This window comes from Prionailurus bengalensis, chromosome D4 (genome assembly GCF_016509475.1).
Source record: "Prionailurus bengalensis isolate Pbe53 chromosome D4, Fcat_Pben_1.1_paternal_pri, whole genome shotgun sequence".
NCBI lineage: Eukaryota > Metazoa > Chordata > Mammalia > Carnivora > Felidae > Prionailurus > Prionailurus bengalensis.
The window spans coordinates 30,411,955-30,439,652 of NC_057359.1; the positions used below are offsets into that span (position 1 = coordinate 30,411,955).

General features: G+C 39.1%; 1 protein-coding gene across 1 annotated transcript; it reads right to left on the minus strand.

Annotated features, from left to right (window-relative positions):
• Nucleotides 1–1,737: 1,737 nt before the first annotated feature.
• Nucleotides 1,738–27,698, minus strand: ZNF367 (zinc finger protein 367). The gene is made up of 5 exons (XM_043567048.1): nucleotides 26,975–27,698; nucleotides 11,267–11,417; nucleotides 8,106–8,225; nucleotides 6,868–7,006; nucleotides 1,738–4,288 (listed from the first exon to the last, which is right to left on the minus strand). Exons 1-5 carry the CDS (start codon nucleotides 27,389–27,391, stop codon nucleotides 4,066–4,068), a joined length of 1,050 nt encoding a protein of 349 aa, XP_043422983.1. The 5' UTR covers nucleotides 27,392–27,698; the 3' UTR covers nucleotides 1,738–4,065.

Consider the following 27,698-nt stretch of genomic DNA (forward strand, 5'->3'; position numbering starts at 1 on the left):
TTGTCTCCTTACACACGGGCCCATTTCTTTTCTAGGCAAAGGGCAACTAGCTCCAGTGTCTGTTGTTCATAGGAATTGAAGAGTCTCCCACAACGGTCTACTTTGACCACACTCTACCTGCTGTAGCATTTTGCAAGTAAGCGTCCTCTATTTTCATTCTATAATGAACTTATAAAAATCTTAAAGTCTAAGGGTGCCTGGGTGGCTGAGTCGGTCAGCCATCCGACTTTGGCTCAGGTCATGATCTTGCAGTTTCTTGAGTTTGAGACCCTCATCTGGTTCTGTGCGGATAGCTCAGCCTGGAGCCTGCTCCGGATTCTGTGTCTCCCTCTCTTCCCCTCCCCTGCTGACACTGACTCACTCTCTCTCTCAAAAATAAATAAACATTAAAAAAATTTTAAATTAAAAAAATCTGAAACTTTGACTTTTTAGAAAAGCTGAAGATTTCAAATGAAAGAAACATTTGAGCGTAACTGTATTCATGCCATGCAATTGTTTGCCATGCAATCTGTAGGCATTGAACAACCGGGAACATTTTCAGCACTGATAAGAACCAAAGTAGAACTCTTAATGAATAACTAGCTCTTAAAAAGCCATAAAGAGTCCACATTACCCAAAATAAGAAAGCAAACACACATTAAGACCATTATAAAATAGAAAATGAAGTCAGATTCCAGTTGAACCAAAAACTCAGAACTTGAAGTCATTTTGGATTATTTCCTTTTAAAAAGATCAATTTAGTTCCCGTGAGTCTTCCAAATAGTTTTGACTGCAAAACAGTAAAGTCATTTTTAATATTTAATCATATTTGCACTTAATTTGCTTCTACATACATACTTCCAGGACCTTCAGTCACTATTGAAACCTCATCCTGTTTAAATCACAACTCACACTGAAGAGTTGCGTGTGAAATTCTCTTGCTCAAAGCCTGGGCAGGCTGAACCTTGCCAATTGCAAGTATACGACTAAAGATAAATAATGAAAAAATTAAACCAATTTGCTTGATTCTTTAAACAGTAAACAGGCCCCGGGGTGCCTGGGTGGCTCAGTCAGTTGAGCTTCTGGCTTCGGCTCAGGCCATGATCTCACAGTGAGTTCCAGCCCCGTGTCAGGCTCTGTGCTGACAGCTTAGAGCCTGGAGCCTGCTTCAGATTCTGTGTCTCCCTCTCTCTCTGACCCTCCCCCATCCATGCTCTGTCTCTCTCTGTCTCGAAAATAAAACATTAAAAAAAATTTAAAACAAAACAGTAAACAGGCCCTGAGCGTCTCCTCAGGGAGGTGACCCCAGATTCAACACATCCTGAATATACGATCTTCAGTCTAATGCTCTCCCAGCTGTGCTATTTCGGCTGCTCAACACATCCTGAATATAAATGAAATGAAATCCCAAGTCCTGATCACCCATCAGGCCTAATATAGAGCTGGCAATACTATCCACACCAGTGTATTTTTAACACTGTAATAATGAACCAGATGAGGAAGTTAAATTTACATCTATAATCTAAAAGGCCATAATTTTAAAGTAAAAAAAGCAATCTACACTATGGTGTCTACTATGCTGAAAAGATACCTGAGATGAGCTCATACTGGAATGAAGTAGAAAATGCACCAAATAATAATGATAGGAGAACGCAGGGCCATAGGTGACATTTCTACCTTTTCAATTTTTTATATTATGGTTATTGTTGACAGGAAAACAAATTATAAAGGGTTCAAGAATGAACATGTACTTTAAACTGTAAATTAAAATAAATTTTTATTCAAAGCATCTTTTAAAATTACAGCATGTTTATTCTTATGCTGTTATCTCTGCCAAACTACATCTTAGCCATATGAAGCATAAAACACTTCAAAAATTTGAATGTAAACCACATTTTTAAAACAAAAAGCAGTCTTAACATACCTCAAATTTTAGATGCCAATGTATTTTTTCCAAGCATATAGCTTATATCAAAAAAGAACATTTTAAATATTTCTATAGTATGTAGTTGTAATAATTTCTTAAACTTCCAATTATACAAATAAAAAATGTTTGCGAATATAACTATTATAGTTGACAAAAGCTGACCAAGAAACAAAAACCCTTACTTTTGAAGGCTGTAAATTTTATTATCTGTGAATTGACAAGTATTTGTATTTTTAAAATTCCTACTGCCCTTCCTTCTTTAGGTAAGTTCATCAAATTTTAAATTTCCCAAGACTGATGAGTGTTGCTTTTCATAGTTCATTTAAGTCATATTTGAGAGCAAAAAATCTAGAGAAAATGTTGAAACCTAAACCAAGAAAATTCAGATGCTACAGTCTCTCTCCCTGTGCTTATAAGTGCTCCAAGTTAAAATTCTATATACCAGATTACAAACAAAATTCTCAGACCATTACAAATATAAATCCTCTTATTACAAAAAAAAAAAAATCCCTCAAGATTTGTAATTTACTGTACAGAGGAATTACATTTTTAAAGTATGTCCTCATTCATACACATTATTTGTTACTATCATCTCTCACACTTTTGCTTCCTTCCAAGACATTTACATACCTCCCCTTCCCCATGGCTAGTATTTTAAACTATCTGTGTACTGCAACACACTGGGATTTTTGGATAAAGAAGCCTACATTTTAGATAATGTTTAAACTACATCTGTAGGCTACTACTTCAAAAAAAAAAAAAAAAAAAAGGCGCTGAAGAGCCCATATTGCCCTCTATTACTCTTGAGGTCTACTCCAATTAAGCAATCTATCAAATTACCATGCTATGCATGTTATTTAGTTTCTGCTTAAAACAAAAGCATAAATGATGGAGGTTTATGCCTACATAAAGGAGGTGAACTGCTCTGGTCTTGATTTTTCTGTTCATGCCTCAGTACATAAAGTGGTATTTAAAAACTTCATCTATTTGGAAAAATGGCTTAAAACCACCACACAAGTTAACACACTTGCAGCTGAAACTATTCCAGAAACCTACTTATTTGAGTAGCTAATATTTTCTGCAGTGTTTACCTGATAACTAAATTTAGTGAACACAAAATAGCTTGGCATGTTATTCTGAAGAAAAGCAAGAAGGTGGCTTTATGCACTGAAAATATAAATAGGAGGCTTCCATTTGCTAATAATTCTAAATAAGCAATACAATTAAAATTTAGTGTTTGCTAACAAAAGATCTAAAACAGTTCACTACAAAACAACCCTGTAGGTGTCCCTTTTATTAATAAAAATCCAAGTGCCAAATCTCTTACAGGGCCCATAATATATATATAAAAAAAATACCAATTACCAAGTTACCTAGACTTTGCAAGATTAATCACTCAATTTCAGCAAATGAGAAATATGCAACGTGCAAAAGCTCCCAAGTTAACATAACAGGGATGCCAAGTGCTTTTCAAACCTGAACATCAGAGTGAGCTGTTAAGCCTCGGAAAGACAGAATAAGACTGATATTATCCAATTCTGAAAATTCTCAACTATTGTGCATCTTGCCAAGATCCTCAAATATCTCTTTTCTTCCGAAGTCCATAACTTAGAACATCTTCCAAAATAGTCAGTTTTCCACTTTTCATTAGGCACACTATTTTGCAATTTAAAAATCTATATCTTACACACATATCTTATACTTTCTGGCTTGCCTCAGTGTTTACAGTATTGTTAAACATACTAATATACATTGTTAAAAAATGATCTTATAAATAATCTATTTCAACGTTCTTTGGCTACATGTACCATTCTGTTTTTCATACAAGTGTCTTATTCAGAAAGTGCTTCCTGTGAGAACTGCTTCCAATGAATGCATTAAACTTGCAAAATCTAGCTTCCCACAATATGTCCTTTTCTACCCTGTACTAGAAGTCCCATATTTACAAAATATTTTAAACTTTACAACAAATCCATTACCATATAAAAAAAGTGCAATTCTCTCTCACCCCATTTTCTGGGGCAATGACATTCTTCATAAGTTTCTACAGAATAGCAGCCTATGATAAGCAAATAAGGTGCTTAGCTTATGCCCAAGGATCTACTTTTTAAGTACGCTGGGCAGTACTTTTTTGTACAGTGGCAGAGTCAGTGTCGAGGCTACTGGCGGAGCGGCGCCCCGGTCAGGTTGGCGAGCTCTATGAGAGCAAGGGCTCCGTGCAGACGCTCCCGCTGCTCTTGCAGCCGGCGCTGGGCACCGCGCTTCTCGTCGTCCTCCTCGTCAGACTGAAGGTACTCCAGAGGGTCCTGCTGCTCCTGATCAGCTTTCTGCACGAGCTTCCCTTTCAAGGTGGGGGCACGCTGCTCTCTTGTCTCCCAATACCTACATGAAACGCATGCACATTAGCTATTTGTATACACGACCTCCTCAAACTTTTACTTTTCTTTAGAAAACAGGTTCTTTACCACAGTATTGTTTTCTGTGTCTTAGTTTATAAAGTTCTAAAGTGATTCATATACTTTACATATATTTCCCATTATAGAGGGAAAGTTGAGGGACACACTCAGATTTCCAAAATCAAAAACTGGCAGTTCTGGGTCTTATACTCAACTCTCTAATCATAGGTTTTCACCAATTAACTGCCTTTAAGATCATATGTGAAATGAACTACAGTAAAATACACAAACAGTAGAACAAATGTTGTCTGTCAATTACACCTCAATAAAAAATTAAACAGAGTAGAACAAATAATCATTAGAAAACTCTTTATCCTATTCTTCTGACAGAGTTAACTATAAGAAACTTTAAACCCACAAAACATGACAGATTAGTGTCTACAACACACAGAGCTTATTCAAAAATCTAAGAGGTACCATGATTATTCTATTACAAAACCAACTGATAATTCACAAGAGAAAATATTCTACCTTTTGGTAACTAAGAAAGGCATATTTAAAGAACAGTACCACTATATACAAAAATGTCCCATACAAAGACCTGCATATCAATGCTCATATTAGTTTTATTTGTAATGGCCAAAAACAACCCAAAAGCCCAGCAATAGGCAAATGAATAAACAAGCTGAGGTGTATCCATACAATGGTGTACTACTCAACAGTAAGAAGGAATGAACCTAGGGTTATATGGTGACAGATGGTAGCTACACTTGTGAGCCAGCATAATGCATAGACTTGGAGAATCGCTATGTTGTACACCTGAAACTAATGTAACATTGTGTACCAATTATACTTCAATTAAAAAAATAAACTAAAAAAAAAAAAAAAAAAAAGAAACCATTGATAACAGTCAACAACATGGATGAATCCCAAAATAATTACACTGAATAAAAGAAGCCAGACAACAAAAGTGTATACTGTATGACTCCATTTGTATAAAACTGTAGAAAATGCAAACTAGTTTATAATAACAGAAATCAGATCAGTCTGGGGAGCAGGGGAGCAGGAAAGCAGGGAGGGACAAGAGTGATGACTTACAAAGGGATATGAAGAAACTTTTGGAAGTGACAGATACGTTCACCATCTTAACTGGGATGATGGTTTCAAAGGTGTATACATATGTCAAAAAGTATCAAATTGTACACTTTATTGTGTGCTGATTACACTTCAGTAAAGCTGTTTTTAAAATTATACAAAAATAACACAACGATTAGATTTCAGGAAATCCAGACATCTCAAACCTGGTAAAATTGGGGCAATACTCAGAGATACAAAAAAAGAAATGCAAACAGTTCAGTATGACTTGAAGGACAACTTGGAACGAAGAATGGCAAAGAAGTTCAACAAGGTCAGCAGGGACCACCAGGCAATGAAGGACTTCGACTCACATGATACCGGGTTTAGACTTTATACTGAGTAGAATCCATTAGTCTGTCATTGAGTAGATGGGAGAATGAGAGGAAAACACAAAGATGACCAACAAGTTTCTGACTTGAGCAAACTTAGAGCTCATGGGGTGGCAGAGGCCAGCCAGGAGCAAGAGGGAGGGAGGAAGTGACGCAGTAATCCAGACAAACAACGCCTGTCTAAGTGGAGCTTCTGGTCTATCAGGGATGACAGACACTAAACGAATAAATAAATGTGTGATGAAGGTTTTGAAAAAGAAAACACACTGTGTTATAAAAGGATCTATTAAGTCGGTCTAACCTTGTTTGTTCTGGAGGTTAGTGAGCAGGTTAGGGAAGAACTCCCTGACGCAATGTTTGACCTCAGTAAGAAATGAAGAATGAGTAGTGGCTAAACGAAGAGGAAAGCAGCATTCCGGGCAGAGGGAGCAGAGGCCTGCAAGCCACAGTGAGGGTGGTGCTGACAAACAGGAAGGCCAGGTAGCTGGAGACAGGTGCAAGGCCAGAGGGAGGCAGAGCTAAACAGCACAATGAGGGATTCCAGACTTTTCCTTAGTGCAGAGGAATCTGATTGAAGGAGGGGGTGCCCCGAACAGCCAGTGCTGGTTTGTACACAACAGATGACCAGATGACTCCTTAAATCAGAATACCTTTAGAGATACTTTTCATGCTGGCCCCCTTGTTGCCATTAAAAAAATTCAACCAGGTGCTTTTCAGAACTTTACTTTAGAAGAATCTCTAGCCTATATCCCAGGAATAATCAGCACCTAACTGATATGAAGAAAACGAAGACAGACTGCACAGTAGAGTACAATTCATATAAAACAATCTTTAAGAATGAGGAAAATTCTTGCTTTTAAAATAAATTGTGGTCTGGGCACTCAGACTAATTAATATCGTGTACTTGTTTTCTATTGCACAAAGATCCTCACACCACTCCTAACAATTCTGTGGTTTAAAGAAATAAAAGCACCATTTCAAGTTATTTTATAAAATATGTATAAAAGCAACTTATTTAAAAGGAGAGAACTGTCAAAGCTCCCAGTGTCAGCCCATGTGCAGGGCAGTACTGTGCAGTGGAGTGCAGGGAGAGCCTTACTTCGCCAACCACTCGGCGGCAGCCTGGTTGTCCACAGCCTGGTGCTTACTGAGAGCGTCTGTGGGCTCCTCCCGTTTCAGCCTGGCATAAGGGTGCTTCGGACAGTGGCGGTTTGCATGGGTGAATCTGCTTAGGCAGCCTTCAAAACACAGAGGGAAACACTTATCAGAATCTGGACATCCAGCAGATGTGGAAAATGTTCATTTTCACTGGTATCCAAGAAAAGTGAATTAAGACCATGGGATTTAGCATTCTGTAACTTGGAGGAGAAAAAAAACAACCCTAAGGAGAAGCAAGCAGTGCCTTCACCTTTTGGTCATGGCAATATAAATGCATCAACCCCACCAGAAAGTGATTTATTAGCAAAAATGATCAAAACCTCTGACCCAGGAATTCCATTCTTGGAATCCATCATAAGGAAACATCCCATAAGATGAACAAAGCTTTAAGGAGGAAGCCGTGTCCCTCAGCTTTGTTGGCAACAAACAAATTTTAAAAACAAATATTCAATATCCAACATTGAGACAATCATAGTGTATATGCTTACACAAATGAAAAAGCATATAGACATTCATAACAACTGACAACAATCAAGAGAACCACACAACAGCAGCACAAAACTATACTGAATTTCAGGTATAACTAAGGTAAAAAGTTGCATAAGGAAAACATCTCAAGAAATGTGATAAGAGATTTAGAAAATCACTTACGAAAAGTGGTAAGAAATTACTAACAGTGGCAGTAGCAAGATGGTAAAATCTCCCCCTTTTTGAAAATTGAGACAATGATGTATTTCTTTCCATTTAATAGTTGAAAAGTTTAAAATCAATTAAAAGCCTACTATAAAAGCTGCTTTTACTTCTATAGATCTTTCTACCACCTCTACCTAAATCTACTATTTTTTTTTCTTTTTTTAAGTAATCTCTCCACCCATTGTAGAGCTCAAACTCACAACCCCAAGATCAAGAGTTGCATGCTCTGCCAACTGAGCCAGCCAGTTGCCCCCTGAATATACTACTACTTTTAATTACCTTTTAATATTTTCACCTAGAAGGAATATTTTATTTAAAAATCAATTATTTCCCAGAAAATGAGATGGATTTCAATTTAGAAAGAGAACTTATGATGTTTTATAAAATTTACATCGAAATCTCTCCTCCCAAAAAACTTAAGTAAAAGATATTTTAGCTTTTAACTCACAACCAGTTCTTACATAAACTTAACTCTTAACACCATACCATTTTCTGAACAAACAAAAGGTTTCTCTCCGGTGTGAAGACGCTGATGTGTTTTGAGCTGTCCGCTTTGAACAAAGGCTTTTCCACAGTCCGGATAGTCACACAGATAGGGCCTCTCACCTAAGTAGACAAATAGTATATATTATTTCTGAGACAATAATGTAAGAAGAGAAAGGGACAGAGAGAACTGACCTCCATATAGGTCATGACTCCAAACAACAATAAAACATGTCATAGCCTCTACAAAGCTGCAAGTGTTAATGCTAACAACAGCGCTTCCATGCTACCAAGTAGCTATCCACTTGAAAGCAAAATAATATTTTCGTTAGGCCTTGAGCTTTTAGGCTCCCAGGTTCAATTCCTTGAAGTTAGCTTTGGCTTATCCCTCCTTTTTCTCCCCATAATTCAAATCACTAGCTCTTGCTAATTCCTTTTTTTTTTTTTAATGTTTATTTATTTTTGAGAGACAGACAGACAGACAGCACAAGTGGGGGAGGGGCAGAGAGAGAGGGAGACACAGAATCCGAAGCAGGCTCCAGGCTCCGAGCTGTCAGCACAGAGCCCGACACGGGGCCCAAACCCACGAACCGAGAGATCATGACCTGAGCCGAAGTCAGACACTGAGCCACCCAGGTGCCCCTCTTGCTAATTCTTTAAAATGTCTCCCACTCCTGATTTCCCATTGCAACTTCCCCACCCCTCCCACCCAGCAGGAACCCGAGCTGGCCTCTATTCTCCACCCCTGCACAGTACTTCTGGAGTGAATGACATAGAACATTTGCTTTTGTCATACAAACTAGCTCCTAAATCACTCCAAACCCTACTACACCCCTTGAACAGCTGAAAATTACCTGCTGACTTTTCAATGGTCCCCTAATATCTACACTATAGCTACTGCCTAAGAGGGCAGGGTTTAACTTTACTTCATTCCATGAGATTCATTCCATCCACAAGGCAGTTGGTTCCTCATGTTGTTGTACTCCTTGAAAATCCAATCTTCTCTGCCCATTCAAATGTTCCCAGTCCTGTAGGCTCTCTCAGTGCATCTCCTTGTACCTCCCTGCTACCTCCAAATAATTGAACTATGTATCCCTTCACTACCTCATAGTCCACTGTTATTTATGTATCCTGGTACTCTCCTGACACAAAGATGTATAATACTTTGTATTCCATTGCAATTCATATATACAACACAGTGCTAGGCTTGAGAAAGTGCTCAAAAATATTGTTTAACCATAATTAAAATCATTTTTTGAAAAGTCATTCTGTGATCAACAAGTATGCACTGGCCCTTCCAATATGACTCAATTAACCGTAACAAGTACTCCCTTAATTTCTCATTATTTAGAAATGTACCAAATGATTGTGATAGACACACGTTAATAAAACAGGGGTATGGGGGTATTTAAAATAGTAAGAGATGGGGCGCCTGGGTGGCTCAGTCAGTTAAGCATCCAACTTCATCTCAGGTCATAATCTCATGGTTGTTTGTGAGTTCTACCCCCAAGTCGGGCTCTGGGCTGACAGCTTAGAGCCTGGAGCCTGCTTCAGCATCTGTGACTCCCTCTCTCTCTCTGCCCCTCCCCCACTCATGCTCTGTCTCAGTCTCAAAAAATAAATGTTTAAAAAAATTTTTTTAAGTTAATAAATAATAAAATAGTAAGAGAAAGTTTTTTGCAAACCATATACGTACTACTAGAGCTTAACCATACCATGGAGATCTTGGGCTCAGCCCTCTGGCATACAGCATAGTAGGCCAAGGCCTGAAAATATAGGGTGACACATGGTGGACTGGTGGTAGATCAGGCCTGAAACTCAGGGATCTTATCATTACACCACATGGTCCCCAATCTTATCTACACTGGCAATATGTACTCTGTGGCTTGTGAACCAGTTATCTGGGGATATTTCAGACCAATTAGATTGAAAATAAGTCTGAAAATTCTCAAAATCATGTATTTTGTTTTGTAATGGTTTTACTGAATGGTTCCTAAAGTCAAAAACCTCTTGGCCACCTTAGTTTGTAATAATTCAAAATTAAAACTTTACCCTTTTTCAGGGATTTAGCTAAGAAAACTATATTCTAGCATATTATTAAAATGTATCTTTTCAAAAACAAACCAAAAAACCAAACAGGTGGTGACATAAACACTGCAAAAAAAATAGGGAACTAAGCCTTAACAGCCCAAGTTCTAGACTGGTACTGCCCAATGGAAAGAGAATAGGAACCACTTCTAGGAACCACATTAAAAAAAGCAAAAATAAACCGGTGGAATTAATTTTGATAATATATTTTATTTAACCCAATATATCTAAAATATAATTTCAACATATAATCAATATCAAAAGTAATTAAGGACATTGTTTACTCTCTTTTATTCATACTCAGCATAGTTTACACATATTGCCCATCTCAATTTAGACTAGCCAAATTTCAACTGCTCAAGAGCAGCATGTGCTACGGTATCTGCCAGCACAGCCCTAGACTTAAAGGTATGGGAGGCTGTAAGGCAGTGGTCTTTGCTTTTCTTGATGCCTCAGTTTTATCATCTGTAAATTATTAAATACCATTATTATAACCATAAAGCTCCTTCTTCTGGGGCCAACTTTCTCTATGGAAAGAACAAGGGCTCTTTCTATGTTATTTCTTTGCTGTCTATATGGTATTTAAAATTTAAGTATAATTTCTCTACACAAATAGAGATATGTGATAGTCCTGGGATAGCTACCTATAATACATTTAATTCTGAAAAATTATACTTCACCTTAGATTAAACAGCTAGGTGAAACATTCTGATGGCACACTGGGGACTCTAGTAATTCTGCTAAAAACTGGACACTTTTAGTATTTGGCCTACAAATCAGTCTTATCAATTACACAGACAACTGAAGGGCATATCAAATATTGACATTTAAGTAGGCAGAATGATAGAATTCAATTTAGCAATAATATTCCTATGACAACTAGATTAATTACCATGATACTTTTAGAAGTCACAGGGTACCAATGCTGAGAAAACCAGTCTTTCCTACCAAAAAAGAAACCGACTATACAGTGACTGTCTTAAAAAACTTCACAGTAAGGAAATATAAAGCAACTAAAATATTAATTTATGGGCCCAAACATCAAATCAGCTTTTAGTAATACTTGCTCAACTTACCTGTATGAGTCCTTTTGTGAGCCTGGAGTGATTTCTCCCGTGGAAACACCCTATTACAGATGTTACAACGGATTCTGCTGGATGAATGCTCTCCTTCACTTATTAAATCCCGGACAGTATCTGCTCTAGGTCTACCACGTCGGATTCCATCCTAATAACAATTTGTATAAACGTTAATGTAATTTCTTAGATCCTCTCATTAAAGTAAAATATCACAATAAATCATTGTTTAAATCTTTCTTGAGTGACATCAGTGAATACAGTAGAATAGGTAGTTCCAAAGGCCCATCCCTCCACAGATCACTGAAAAATTGAGAAAAAACTGTCAAAATCACCTTTATCACAACTCCAGAAAATAGATTTACAGCAACTCAGGGAACACTGAATCAAAACACAGGCAACCTAAAACAAGAGGAAAGCTTTGCAGTATTTTTATTCCCTGCCCTTGCCTCTCCCTGACCCCCACCAGTAGTGATCTTGAAGAGCCTTCATTCTCACTCAGTCCCTGGCTCCACAAACAGCAAAGCAGATTTAATTCTAAAAGAATTGTGTTTGTCTGTTTTGACCTGTCAGGGTGCTACCTGAAGAACTAACACAAGGTGTTTGTCTTTGTTTGACCTAACTCAGAACTCTCTCAGGGCAGTAAAGTGGCTAAACAGAGCCGCTCAAAACCTTGTAAGGCTAGGAGCACCTGGGTGGCTCAGTCAGTTAAGCGTCTGACTCTTGATTTCAGCTCAAGTCATGATCCAGCTGACTCTTTGGTCCAATTCTTTGGCAGCTCTGTGTTGGCACTGCAGAGCCTACTTGGGATTCTCTCTTTCTTTCTCTCTCAGTCTCTCTGCTACCCATGTGCGCATACTTTCTCTCTCTCAAAAATAAACAAACATAGAAAGAAAGAAAGAAGTCACCATCTTTAAAAGAGAGAGAGAAAAAAAAAAAAAAACAACCTTGTAAGGTTTCAATAATAACTTGCTGCCACCAGGGGCAAAACGTTTCAATTGAGACAAAAGGACACATCAAAAGCCTGGGAGGAAAAGCTGGAGGGAGAGTTTCTTTGGGTAATTAGGGCATTGAAAATTGCGCTGGTATCCTAAAGATAAAAATTTAGAAAGCCACCGACTTGCCCAGGGCAGGAAGCATGCTCAGAAAAGACCTGAAAAGACCCTAAGCTGTCACCTCTGATCCTCAGCTAGGCACAAGCAGGAAATGAAGGCTAAGACAGAGTTATAATGAGTGTAAGCATTGAGAGAAAGCTACAACACAGAGCCATCTCTGCAAAGTCAGGTATTTGTTCCCTTTCAGTTTTTGGCTACAGGCATTCAAGGCAATCTCTAGCAATCTCTAGCTGAGAACAAACACAACAAATGAGTTTACAAAAATAGTTTAGAAAATTTGCAAACCAGGAGAACCTGGGTGGCTCAGTCAGTTAAGCTTCTGACTTTGGCTCAGTTCATGATCTCATAGTTCATGGGTTGAAGCCCTGCATCAGGCCCTGCGCTGATAGCTCAGAGCCTGGCACCTGTTTCGTATTCTGAATCTCCCTCTCTCTCTGACCCTTCCCTACTCACTCTCTCTCTCTCTCAAAAAATAAACATTAAAAAAATAATAAAAAAAAAAGAAAAGAAAAAGCAAATTTACCAAACAAATAACTACAACCCCCAGCACACAACCAAACCAAACTCTGGGGAAACAGAAGAATCTGATTTCCAGAATCACCACAGTAGAATATTCAAAACATCCCATTCTCAACAAAATATTACTAACCATGTAAAGACACAAAGTATGGTCCATACACAAGAGATATTCATAGAAACAGACCAGGAGGAGTTAGATGCAGGTCTAACTAGACAAAGACTTTAAATAAATGGTCTTAAATATGCTGAATGAGGTCATGGAATCCATGGACAAAGGACAAAAGTAAAAATGGAAGAACATTGTTGCAACAAACAGAAAATATCAATAAAGAAACAAATTATAGGGATGCCTGGGTGGCTCAGTCTGTTAAGCATCCAACTCTTGGTTTTAGCTCAGGTCATGATCTCACGGTTTGTGGGTTTGAGCTCCACATTGGGCTCTGTGCTGACAGTGCAGAACCTGCTTCAGCTCCTCTGTCTCTCTCTCCGCCCTTCCCCTTCTCACACACTCGCTCTCAAAAATAAATAAACATTTTTAAAAAGGTGGGGAAGACACTTGGGTGGCTCAGTTGGTTAAACATCCAACTTCAGCTCAAGTCATAGTCTCACAGTTCATGAGTTTGAGTCCAATGTCGCAGTCTCTGTGCTGAAAGCTCAGAGCCTGGAGCCTGCTTCAGATTCTGTGTTTTCCTCTCTCTCTGCCCCTCCCCCACTTGCATGCACGCGCGTGCGCTCTCTCTCTCTCTCTCAAGAATAAATAACCATTAATTTTTTAAAAAATTATAAAAAGAAACCAAATAGAAATTCTGGAGCTAAAAAAAAAAAAGTATGATGACTAAAATGGAAAAATTCACTAGAGAATTTGAATGGCAGATTTGAACTGGCAGGAAGAAAGAATCAGCAAATTTGAAGACTAGTCAATTGAAATTATCCAGTCTGAGGAACTGAAAGAGAAAAGAATGGACAGAGCCCAAGATACCTGTAGGACATCAAGTGTCTTAGTCCATTTGGGCTGCTATAACAAAATACCACAGACTGGGTAACTTACAAACAACAGAAATGTGTTTCTCACAGTCCTGGAGGCTGGAAAGTCCAAGATCAAGGCACCAGTATAGTCAAGTGACGGCCCTCTTCTGGCTCATAGATGGTACCCTCTAGCTATGTCTTCACATGGGAGTTCTCTGGAACCTTTTTCAGAAAGGCATTAATCCCCATCAAGAGGGCACCACCCTCATGATACCACCTCCCAATGGCCCCACCTCCTAACAGCATCATCTTTTGGCAGTCAGGATCTCACCACACAAACTTTGGGGTGCATAAACACTCAAACTATAGCATCAAGCATACCAACATACACATAATTGGAGTCCCAGAAGGCAAGAAAGAAATGGGCAGAGAGAATATTTGAAGAAATAAGGGATGAAAACTTCTCAATTTTGATAAGACATAAGTGTAAACATCTAAGCTCAAAGAACTTCAAGAAGGATAAACGCAAAGAAAGATCACTCTGAGACACATTAGATCAAACTGTCAAAAGACAAAAGGCAGAGAATCATGAAAACAGGAGAAGCAATTCATCAGTTACAAGGAGTCCTCAAGAAGATTAAAAACTGATTTCTCAGGAGAAACTACAGAAAGCAGTAGGATGACATGTCTGAAGTGCTGAAAAGAAAAAAAAGTCAACCAACAATCTTATATCCAACATGATTATCCTTCAAAAATGAAGAAGAAATTAAGACATTTCCAGAGAAACAAAAGTTGAGTTCATGGCTAGTAGACCTGCCCTACAATAAATCTAAAGGAAGTTCTTCAGGCAAAAATGAAAGGACACCTGACAAAGTCAAAGCCATACAAAGAAATAAAGAACCCCAGTAAAGGTATTTACATAAGTAAATACAAATGCCAAAAGTATTGTATTCGGGGCCTGTAACTCTTCTTTTTCTCCTATATAATTTAAAAGACAATTGCCAGGGGCACCTGGCTGGCTCAATCAGAGGAACATGCGACTCTTAGATATTGGGGTCAGGAGTCTGGGCACCACATTGGGTGTAGAGATTGCTTAAATAAATAAACAAACAAACTTTAAAAAAAAAGGCAAATGCCAAATGTATTTTAAAAATTATAAATCCAGGGGCACCTGAGTGGCTCAGTCAAACATCTGACTCTTGATTTGGGCTCAGGTCATAATCTCAGTCGAGGGTTCAAGACCCATGTCAGGCTCTGAGCTGACAGCATGGAGCTTGCTTGGGATTTTCTCTCTCCCTGTCTCTCTGCCCCTTCCCTGCTTGCACTTTCTCTCTCAAAATAAATAAATAAACTTAAAAAAAAATTATGAATCCGGGGCACCTGAGTGGCTCAGTTGGTTAAGCATCGACTTCAGCTCAGGTCATGATATTGAAGTTCTCAAGGTCAAGCCTGCCTTGGGCTCTGTGCTGACAACTCAGATCCCGGAGCCTGCATCGGATTCTGTGTCTCCCTCTCTCTCTTCCCCTCTCCTGTTCATGCTCTGTTTCTCTCAAACATAAATGAGCAATAAAAAGAAATTATAAATCCATGTTAGTGGGAACATAATGTAAGAATATGTAATTTGTGACTATAACAAAGAGGGAGAGACAGAGCTGAATAGGAGCAGAGTTTTTGTACACTATTGTAGCTAAGGTGGTTATTAATTCAAAATATATTGTTTTAAGTCTAAGAGATTAATTGAAATTCCCAGGGCAGCCAGTTGAAAAAACAAAAAACAAACAAACAAAAACCCTAAAAATCAAGAAGAAAACAAGAAAGATATGAAAATAGTACACTACAAAGAAGGCAGTGAGAGGAACTGAGAAATGAAACAGGTAGAAGACATACAGAAAACAGATAACAAAATACCAAAAGTTCTTCCTTAACAGTAACCACTTTAAATATAAATAGATTAAAATCACCAATTAAAAGGCAGAGATGGGCAGAATGGATTTTTCAAAAAATGGTCCAACTATATGCTGCCTCCAACAGACTTCTTTAGATCCAAAACCACAAATAAGTTAGAAGAGTTAGAAGAGAATAGCATGGAAAGGAGGGGCTCCTGGCTGGCTCAGTTGGTAGAACATGTAACTCTTGATCTCAGTGTGGTGAGTTCAAGCACCACCTTAGGCCTAAAGCTTACTTAGAAAAAAAAAAAGAACAGAAAAAGGGATAACAATTATAAACACTCACCTAACAGCAGAACCCCCAAAATGCATGAAGCAAAAATTGACAGAATTGAAAGGAGAAAGAATTCAAAATAGTTGGGGTCTGACTTTTAATAATAGATAGAACTAGACAGGTCAACAAAGATATAGAACACTTGAACACTCTAAACCAACTAGACCTAACAGACATATATAGATCACTCAAAATACACAGCAAAATATACATTTTTCAAGTGCACATGGAATATTCCCCAGGAAAGACCATGTGTTAGGCCACAAAGCAAGTAACAATAAATTTTAAAAGACTGAGAAAATCATCCAAAGTATCTTCTGTGACAAACATGGAATGAACCTATAAACCAAAAACAAAAACAAAAACAAAACTGGAAAATTCACAAATATGTGAAATTAAACAATGCAGTCTTAAACAGCAATGGGTCAAAGAAATCACAAAGGAAATTAGAAAATACTTTGATACAAATGTAAACTAAAACACAACATGTCAAAACTTATGGGATACAGTTCTTGGATTTGAAGGCTTCATAGAAGATAACAATGCTACCTAAACTGATGTGCAGATTTGGTGCAATCCCTATTAAAATTACAAAGGCCCAGAAATGGAAAGTGATCCTCCAACTCATGTAAAACTGAAAGAGGCTCCAAATAACAATATTTAAAAAGAACAAAGCAGGACACATATGTCCCTATTTCAAAACTTACTACAAAGCAGCAACAATCAAGACAGTGTGGTACGAGCCTAAGTAAAGACACACTGAGACAGAATTGAGAGTCAAGAGATAAACCCTTATTGGGTTGCCTGGGTGGCTCAGTTGGTTAAATGTCCAGCTCTTGATATAGGCTCAGGTCATGATCTCCCGTTTGTGAGTTCAAGCCCCACATCGGACTCCATTCCAACAGTGTGGAGCCTGCTTGGGATTCTCATTCTCTCTCTCTCTCTCTCTCTCTCTCTCTCTCTCTCTCTCTCTCTCAAAATAAGTAAATTAAAAAAAAAAGAATAAATAAGCTGGACTTAAAATGAAAAAACATTTAAGTATCAAAGGACAGTCTCAAGAAAATGAAAAGACAACCTTACAGAACAGGAAATTAATATTTGCAAATTACATCTAATAAGTGTCTAGTATCCAGAATATGTAAAGAACTTTTACAACTCAACAAAAAGACAAAGAACCCAATTTAATGTGTAAAGATCTTAAAAACACATTTCTCCAAAGTAGTTATACAAATGGCCAGCAAGTTCATGAAAAGATGCCCAACATCATTAACAAAATGCAAATCAAAACAATTATAAGGTAAATTACATCTCGATAAAATTAATTTAATTTTTCAAAAAGCACAATAAGATACTACTTCACACCAACTAGATTATACTCAGAAAAAGAAAGAAAAAAATAGGAAATAAAAGTGTTTTTTGGCAAAGAGGTAGAGAAATTGGAGCCCTCAAAATCACTGCTGGTGGGAAAACAATTTCAGAGTATAGTACAATGTCATAAACATACACATACACAATGGAATATTTTCAGCAATAGAAAGGATACATGCTACAAGGTAGACAAACCTCAAAAACAGTATGCTAAATGAAAGAAGGCAGACTCAAAAGGCCAAATATGTAGGATTCCGTGTAATGAAACTTCCAGAATAGTTAAGTGTACAGAGACAGAACTCAGATTGGTTTCCAGAGATTGCATGCAGTGGAGAATAGGAAGTAACTACTGAGGACAGGGCTTTCTTTTGGGGTAATAAAAATGTTCTGAAACTTGATATAGGTGGTAGTTGCACAACATTGTGAATTATTAAATGTTACTGAATTACATTTTAAAATGGTTAATTTTGGGGTGGCTCAGTCAGTTGAGTGTCCAACTTTGGCTCAGGTCATGATCTCGCCATTCTTGAGTTCGAGCTTCATGTTGGGCTCTGTGCTGACAGCTCACAGCCTGGAGGCTGCTTTAGATTCTGTGTCTCCCTCTCTGTCTCTGCCCCTCCCCCACTCATGCTCTCTCTGTCTCTCTGTGTGTGTGTCTCTCTCTCTGTCAAAAATAAATAAACATTAAAAAAATTTTAAAGGTTAGTTTTATGTTATGTGAATTTCACTTCAATTTAAAAAAAAAAAGGAAATCTGAATACACTATGGATGTTAGTTAATAACAATTTATCAAGCTGGTTCATTAATCGTAACACACATACCATGCTAATTTAAGATATTAGCAATGGGAAAACTGGGTATGTGATTTATGGGAACACCCGGTACTATCTTAACTTTTCCATACATCTAGAACTAATCTAAAATAAACATTCACTTGAAAAAAAAAACTTTCTCATTTCCCAGGTAAGTTAAATTTTATACATAAAAGTTACATGAAAGAAAATCATAAAAGGATTATATACAACTACAAACAAAATGAAGATGTTTTTACTGCCTACAATATAAAAACTTAAAGCCTTCCAAATCCTTAAAAATATCAGGCCAAAGCCTTGATGGATAACAATAAGCTCCAGCAAAATTCCATTCCATCAATTTTCACTTCGAAAGAAAAGCTCAATCTCAACATGGGTGAGTTATCTTAAGGATAAGTCATGTTTAAAAAATTCTTAGATATTAAAATCCATTTCCTTAACAGTCAACAGGTAGAAGCAATCTAAATGTCCATTGACAGATTAAAAAGAAAAAAAAGGTGGTATTTACAATACAATGGAAAATTATTCGGTCTTAAAAAAAAGAGAATCCTGCCATGTGCTGTAATGTGGATGAACTTTAAAAGGGCTACGCTAAGTGAAATAAACCAGTCACACACACACCACAAATTCGACAGGATTCCACTATGTGAGGTATCGAAACTAGTCAAACTCTTAGAAAGTAGAATGGTGGTTGCTAGGGACTATGGGGAGAGAGAAAAGAAGAGTTCACTGGGTACAGAGTTTCAGTTTTGCAAGATCAATAAGTTCCTGAGATCTGTTATACAACAATGTGCATATAGTTAACACCAAAAAACAATTAAGATGGTAAATTTTGTTGTTTTTTGCCATACACACACCCCAAAAAGGAATGTGGAAAGGCAGTATGGCAGATAATAAACTGTAAAAATATTCACTGCCCCTCTTCTCACTGTGGGTACCAATGAGGCAAACTTGACCATATGATTTGCTTTGGCCAATAAAATGTGAGTGGAAATTATATGTATGACTTCTAAGCAAAAGCTTTAGAAGCCATCACATGACTCTTTCATCTCTCATTTCTCTCTGCCTTGAGACCCAAATGTCCCCAGGTAGGAGATGTTCCTTCGGGGTCCCAGAATGATCAAGACAAGGTGCATACCAGCACAGGACAGAATATTCTTTTTGATATCAAATTGACAAAAGAGGCACATAATTGATGTATTTCCTTAACCTTATATAACTCTTTTAGAAGTTTCCATTTATAATGAAGCTAGGAATTGGGAAGGTCCTACCAGGACCCTGACTTAGTGCAAATTAGCAAATCAACTTGTAACAATTACTGGTCATTACCAAATACTTTCACCTTCACCTTTACTCCTTGGCTGGGACTCTTACTAGCTACACTTTGCTCTAGTCTTGCTTACTGAAACTGTTAATCCAGAGTCAGCAAAGATCTAACCAGGAGTAAAACTAGAAAATCCATTACCATCATTTATTGAGTTACAATAATTGGATTGTTGCTGGTAATGTTTATATGATGAATAATTGGTTTAAATCTTGTTTTAAAAATGTAAAATGCAAAATAAATAAATAAATAATCAATCTATGATCCATAAAAATAGCAGGTGATTTTGTTAAGAAATAGAACATGAAATTAGGTTAATTAAAAACCTTAGTAATATAACTCCTCTGCCATGAAACAATCTTTTCCTAATATTTTTTAAATACATAAAAATAATGCAAATGCAAAAACAAAATGATACTAGACCACTTCCTTACACCATACACAAAAATAAACTCAAAATGGACTAAAGACCTAAAAGTGAGATGTGAAACCATAAAATTCTTAGAAGAAAACATAGGTAGTAATTTCTTTGACATTAGCTATAGAAACATTTTTCTAGATGTGTCTCCTAAGGCAAGGGTAACAAAAGCAAAATTAAACTATTGGAATTATATCGAAATATAAAATTTTGCCCAATGAAGGAAACCATCAACAAAATGAAAAGGCAACCTACTGAATGGGAGAAGATATTTGCAAATGATATATCCAAAATATACAAAGAACTTATACAACAACACCCAAAAAAAACAAATAATCTGATTAAAAACAGGCAGAGGACTGACCAGGGTGCCCAGTTGGCTCAGTCAGGTATGCATCCAATTCTTGATTTGGGCACAGGTCACGATCTCACGGTTCATGAGTTCAAGCCCCACATTGGTCTCCAGACTGGCAGTGTGGAGCCTGCTTGGGATTCTCTCTGCCTCCTCTCTCTTTCAAAAATAAATAAATAAACTTAAAATAAAATGGGAAGAGGACCTCTAGAATAGACATTTTTCCAAAGACATAGATGGCAAACAGAAAAATGAAAAGATGCTCAACATCACTATTCATCAGGGAAATACAAATTAAAACTGCAATAAAATACACTTTACCCCTATCAGAATGGCTAAAGTCAAAAAGAAGTGACAGGTGTTGACACGGATGTGGAGAAAAAGGGACACTTTTGGTGGGAATGCAAATTGGTACAGCCACTTCGGAAAACAGTATGGAGGTTCCTCAAAAAATTAAAAATGGAACTACCCTGTGATCCAAGAATTCTACTACTAAGTATTTACCTAAAGAAAACAAAAATACTAATTCAAATAGATGCACCAAATATGCACCTCTATGTTTATGGCAGCACTATTTACAACAGCCAAGATATGGAAGCAAACCAAGTATCTATCCATAGATGAATGGATAAAGAAGATATGGTATACATACACACACACACACACACACACACACACACACACACACACACAATGGAACGTTACTCAGCCATTAAAAAGAATGAGGTCTTGCCATTTGCTACAACATGGATGGACCTAGAGGCCGTAATGCTAAGTAAATACATTACAGAAAGACAAAAACCATATGATTTCACTCATGTGAAATTTATGAAACATAACAAAGGGAAAAAGAGACCAACACAAAACAGATTCTTAAATACAGAGAGCAGGGTGCCTGGATGGCTCAGTCGGTTAAGCGTCTGACTTCAGCTAAGGTCATGATCTCATACTCTGTGAGTTCGAGTCCCACATCAGGCTCTGTGCTGACAGCTCCGAGCCTGGAGCCTGCTTCGGATTCTGTGTCTCCCTCTCTCTCTGTCTCAAAAATAAATAAAAACATTTAAAAAATTAAAAAAACAAATACAGAGAGCAAACTAGTGGTTGCCACAGGGGAGGTAGGTAAGAGGATGAGTGAAGTAGATAAAGGGGATTAAGATTACACTTATCTTGATAAGCAATAAGAAATGTATAGACTTGTCAAATCATCATGTTGTACACCTCAAACTAATAATACTGTATGTATTTAATTTTTAAAAAGCCTTAGTGACACAATTACTCCATGATGAAAGAATCTTTTCTCAGTATTTTTATTTATTTATTTTTTAAATTTTTGAGAGAGAGTGCACACACACATGAGCAGGGGAGACTCAGAGGGAGAGAGAGAATCTTGAGCAGGATCCACACCCAGTGTGGGCCCAACTCAGGCTGGATCTCAGGACTCTGGGATCCTGACCTGAGCCAAAATCAAGAGCTGGACATCTAACCAACTGAACAACCCACATGTCCCAGTATTTTTAAATACATAAAAGCATACTGTTGCCTCTATAATTTGAAATAACTCACTAGTTAATATCAAAATTTTTAGATTATCCATTACTATCTTCTGTTTCCATTAAAAAAACAAAAATAATACAAAACAAAAAATTGTTTTCAATCATGTCTAACGGGGTTTTGAGTATTTATAAAGTTAACAATTTGTTGCTTCCCCGCCTAAATCATATATTTGCAATTTCCAAATGAGAAATAGAGAGCTAAAAAAATAAATAAAATATAATACAACATCCTAGCCATATAAAGGTTAAGGCTTCACTAAGTATATCATTTCAACTGTGAAAATTAAGCAAGGTAAGTAATCATCTTATGCCCTAAATAAATAAAGAGCATCTTTTTTTAACCATACATACAAAAATGAGCTGCATTAAAGGTCCTTTTCATTGTGGCCTTAGCAATAAGAAAACTATGCATCTAGGTACATTCTGACAATAACAGAGTGTTAACTAACTCCTCAGCAATCAGTATGCCTGGAGTCTAAGAGACAAATCTTGTCAGGATTGCTTGATGGCTCACAAGAGAAAGTTAAGTTAAAAAGAAATTCAACAGGCACCTGGGTGGCTCAGTCAGTTAAGTGCCCAACTTCAGCTCAAGTCATGATCTCACAGTCAGTGAGTTTGAGCCCTGCGTCAGGCTTTGTGCTGACACCTCAGAGCCTGGAGCCTGCAATGGATTCTGTGTCTCCCTGTCTCTCTGCCCCTGTCCTTCTCACACTGTCACACAGAAATAAATAAACATTTTTAAAAAAAGAAGTTTTTAGTTCTATAAAATATTTTTTAAAAATTATAAAAACAAATTCAACACATTATTTTGTGGCATCTCCTGCAAAATAAGCTACTAAAAAGAAGCAAAATGATTAAATTACAAAAAAAAACACTTGCAAACTTTGGTAATTTAGAGAGAGCACAAGATCATGCATGCAAGGTGGGAAGAGGGGCAGAGAGAGACAATCATCACCAGGCTCCACACTCAGCACGGAGCCCAATGCGAAACCCGAAGCAGAGCTCAGTCCCACGACTCTGGGATTATGACCTGAGCTGAAATCAAGACTCCAAAGCTCAGCAGAAGGAGCCACCCAGGCATCCCTAAATTTCATTTTTAAGACAGACTTTCAGTACCACCAGATGGTAGATTAGCAATTTTCAAAGTGTTTTCTGAAATATATATAAGTGTTTTGAGTTTTCAATGTCAATAACTATCTTTAAAAAGTTATTTAAGGGGCCTCTGAGTGGCTCAGTCGGTTAAGCATCCAACTCTTGATTTCAGCTCAGGTCATGATCTCACAGTTTGTCAGTTCAAGCCCCACATCGGGCTCTATGCTGACAGCACAGAGCGTGTTTGGGATTCTCTGTCTCCCTCTCTCTCTGCCCCTCTCCTGTTCTTGCTCTCTCTCTTTCAAAAATAAATAAACATTTTTTTTTTAAGTTACTTAATAGGGGCACCTGGGTGGCTCAGTTGGTTAAGCATCCGACTTTGGCTCAGGTCATGATCTCGTGGTTGGTGAGTTCAAGCCCCGCGCCGGGCTCTGGGCTGACAGCTCAGAGCCTGGAGCCTGCTTCGGATTCTGTGTTTCCCTCTCTCTCTGCCCCTCCCCTGCTCATGCTCTGTCTCTCTCGTCTCAAAAATAAATAAAACATTTAAAAAAAAAAAAAGAAAATCTTTACGAAGAAAAGTTATTTAATAAAATTTGGGTTATTTCTCAAGCCACTTAGAATAATGGACACATTTACCTAGATTTTACAGAAAGTTATACTCAAACTGGTGATGACAAACCTAAAAGTCCTTGGCACATTTTTATACAAAGTAAAATTCAAATAAAGTGCACAAATATAACCTAGAAGGAAAAGAAAAATAGGTCTCAGAGGAAGGCACGTGGACCTTGACAAGAAAATGAGAAAAATGTAATTGATCATATTTCCCTTTTTAAATTCAGATTTAGATCCAAATTTTCTTTGGCTATCATATCTGCTTCCTCATTCTATCCCCCACCTTGCTTTACCTGCACAACTTTCCAAGTCTTAATTTGCATTTGTCGATTGTATTGAGTGTACCCTCATAAAGCACCTCAGTTGAGAAACATACATGTGTAAACAATGTGTATTTCATATGTCTACCATCATCAGCTTACTACTAAAAAAATAATAAACCCCTAAAGTCAATTCATACATAATATATACAGAAGCAATACCACATAGGGATTAAGAACACGGGCTCTTGAAAGTGCCAATCAGTTCTGCCACTTACCATACTATGTTAACTAAACAATCTTGGAGACTCTTTTCTCTAATTCCTCCTTGTTCGTTGGATAAACAAGGTTAATTTAATTAAGGAATTCAAAAGCCCAGCAGTTTGCTGTGCTAGGCAATAAACTGTGGCCACTACATTAACAGGTTGTGTTTAACATCGTGGTGATCAAAATTATATGTACTAATCTGCTATCTGTAAGACTCTGTGCAGTGTTCAGGTGACAGAAAGGCAAAGTGGAATAGGCAGCTGGCAGGTCCTGAAGAGTGAATGGTATCTGAGGCTATGCACAGAGAAGCCAAACACAGGTCCAACAGTGAAGAGTAACCTCATGAACATACTCTGAGTAGATAGGACACAAAGTGCAGAAGCCTGGAAATAACCTAAGGGCGGAGAGAAATTAGACCTGCACCCTCCCCTCCACTCCCCTCTCAGAATTCACAAACTGAGAGAAGATAATGCTAATATATAATTATACCCCAACAGTGCGAAGCAATCTTGTGATGATGGGCCAAAATAAGTTGGTGGATGGTGGATGTTCTCCCCACAGGCAGAAAAGGAAGCGTAGGGCAGGAACAAACAAGAAAGCTGGCAAGGGCTGACACTTACTGTCTTCACATCTGTCTTCTCAGATGTTAACACCTGCCCTTGGGGAAGGGGGGCAGTGGCAACAAACAGACAATAAATGAACACAAATGTTTTTCTCAAACTCACAACTGTTATTGCCTCTAACCTGTATACTGAGAGAAGGGACTAGGGGGAAACATGTTACTGGTGTCCTATCTTTCCATAAACTAAACAGATTCAGTCAGCATAATTCACCCGTGTAGAGATAAAGAACTACAAGTACTTTAGAGAAACAAAACAAAGTAAAGGGGACTGGAATTCCCTACCTTTAGTCTAGAACTGATTACAAACAAAACTAGTTACCATCCTTAAATAAAGGTATATTCCAGACCTTTCCCCTCAAGATGGAAAAGCTAAAAATGAATGAATTTTTGCAGCTGTAGCTGATTGCTTCACTGATTAAAGGACAAATTAAAATCAAGTCATCTAGTAATTCTGAAATATGTGTGAGAAAAAAAGTGAAATATAAAACAGGCTTTTTGCTTACATATTCTTCAAAATTTCTGGTATATTTTACCTCTAAAAAGAGGTGGAGAAAGAGGACCTAAAATTCAAACCCATGCACTGTGGGCAACTTTTATATAAGGTTTGTTAAGATAAGTCTATTTTAGGCCAAAATGAACATACCTATAAATTTCATTTATCTATTATAACATTAATCTTCTTGGATAATCCAAAATTAGATTAGTAAAATAATAAATGCAAAATATTTTACGAGTACCTGTGCACTGCATGCCTTTATGGTTCCAACTATATAACCTAACTTTTTTTTGTTTGCTTTTTTAAAGACTAGGTATGTTAACACAGGAAAGTATCTAGGCTACCCAGCCATCTCACTAAGGGCTACCTAGAGACAGCAACAGGGATTGTTTCCTTCACAAACTCACTCAGCACTATTATGAGTATTTTCACTGCTTGTCCTTTCAAATTTGTTTTAAATTTCTACTGAAGTGCAGCTTCAAGAATTACAAGGGTGTCAAACATAGTTCTTTAATAACAATGCCATTAGTAACAAAGTATATCAATTTCCTCTGGGCTCAAAATACATGGAGTTTCAACATCTTTGTTACTGCATGTAAAATCATGACCAAGTTAAACTTGTTTCAATTTGTAGATACAGTATTTGCCAATATCCAGGCACTTATCCACTAATTTACGGTTTTTTTCTTCAGTAAACTGCTTATCTGACATAGCCACTTAACAAATAGAACCTGAATATTAACCTTGTATTAGCACAATTCATTCATTACACAAATATTTACCGAGCACTTTTATTCAGCATTTGGAGTGTGAGGAATTAAAGTTGAACAGTCTTCCAGAGAAAAATTATCCCGGCTCTCTAGCAGCTTACAGTCTATAGAGATAAGTATGTCAGCAGAGAGGCACCCGTGAATACAAGCTTCAGGACTGCGAGCCACAAAAACTACCATAGTCCCAGTGTTCCCACTACCTAGCTGTGGGACCTTGAGGAGGTCCCTTCACCAATCCCTCTAAGGCTTAGTTGCCTGATCCATAGTAAGCTTGAACCAGATAGTCCTATCTTTCCCAGCTCTCAACAGTCTGAGCGTAAGCAATTCAAGGTTAACAGCTTCCCATTCCACTGCGTGCTCTCAGCCAACTAGCAAGGTGGTACGCTGGATGCATGAGGGGCAGTGAGGGCCCACTTCCGCTATGGAAGATTGCCCTAAAATCCCTTCTCGCTCTTCGGCTATCTCTGCTGGACATCTTTAGTAGGGCCGGGTTATCTGCATTGATAGAGGGAATCTGAGCAAATCCCTCCCGTCCAGCACCCAGAGGAACAGCTGAAGGCCCGCATCCCTTCGCTCCCTCTCCGGCCAGAGAGGACTCAGCGGTCCGCCCAGCGTCTGCACCGCGAGTGGGCCTCCTCCGCGACCCCAGGCTGCGCTCCCTGCACCTGCTGCTGGGTGGCCTCGGGTCTGCCCGCCACCCCTCCGCTAGCCTCACGTGACCGTCGCCCCGCCCCCCCCCCGCGAGGACCCGTTTTTTGGCGCGCGGCAGTGACGTCAGCGTCCTGTCACCCGCCACCGCCCCCACCGCGGCCAGAGGCGACCTCGCGTTTTAAACTCGGCCCCGCCCCGCCCGCCGCATCCGCGGGCACTGCCGGCTCCCTGGCCGCGCCGTTAACGGGCCTTGGCTGCCCCGCGCCCCTCCCACCCGCCCGCGCCGCTCACCTTGAGGTGGCCGCTGTCCGGGCTGCTCGCTTCCTCCTCGTCCTCACCTCCCGAGGCGGCGGCGGCGGAGGCGGCGGGCGGGGGCGCGCTCCGGCCTCGAAGCCCCGGGTGCTCGGCGGCGGCGGCGGCGGCAGGCAAGGCGGCCGAGGCGGCGCCCCCCGCGGCCCCAGGGCTGAGTGTCACGTTGTGCGCGTTCTCGCCCCAGCGCCACGGGTACACCATGAAGTCGCTGAAGCCGGGGCTGGTGGGGATGAGTGGCGGCGGCGGCTCCGGCTCCCCCCCGCCGCCGCACGTGGGCTTGATCGGGGTCGTCCTGATGACCGACACCAGCACCCGCTTTGGGGAGTCGTGGCAGAAGATGACGGGCGGCGGCTGCGGCGGGTTGTCCGCCATCGGCGCCTCCATGCCCCGGATCATCGCCCGGCCCCGATCCGCAGCTCCGGCAGCCGCACTCCCTAAGCCCCGGCCTGGCCCTTCGCTCCGCTCGCCCGCGCTGCTGCCCAGTCGCCGGCGCTCAGTCCCGCCGGCTCATGGCCGGCGGACGTTTCCCGGAAACCTCTTGCGCGGCGGCCAGCGAAGCAGCGGAGCGGCTCGGCTGGCACCGGGCGGCCAGCGCCAGACCCCCAACCCTGAGTCAGGCCCGCCCTCCGCTCTTCGTACTCCCCAACGCAGGCTGCACCGGCGGGAAGCTGCGGGCGGCCTGCCTCTCGGTGACAGGAAAGCA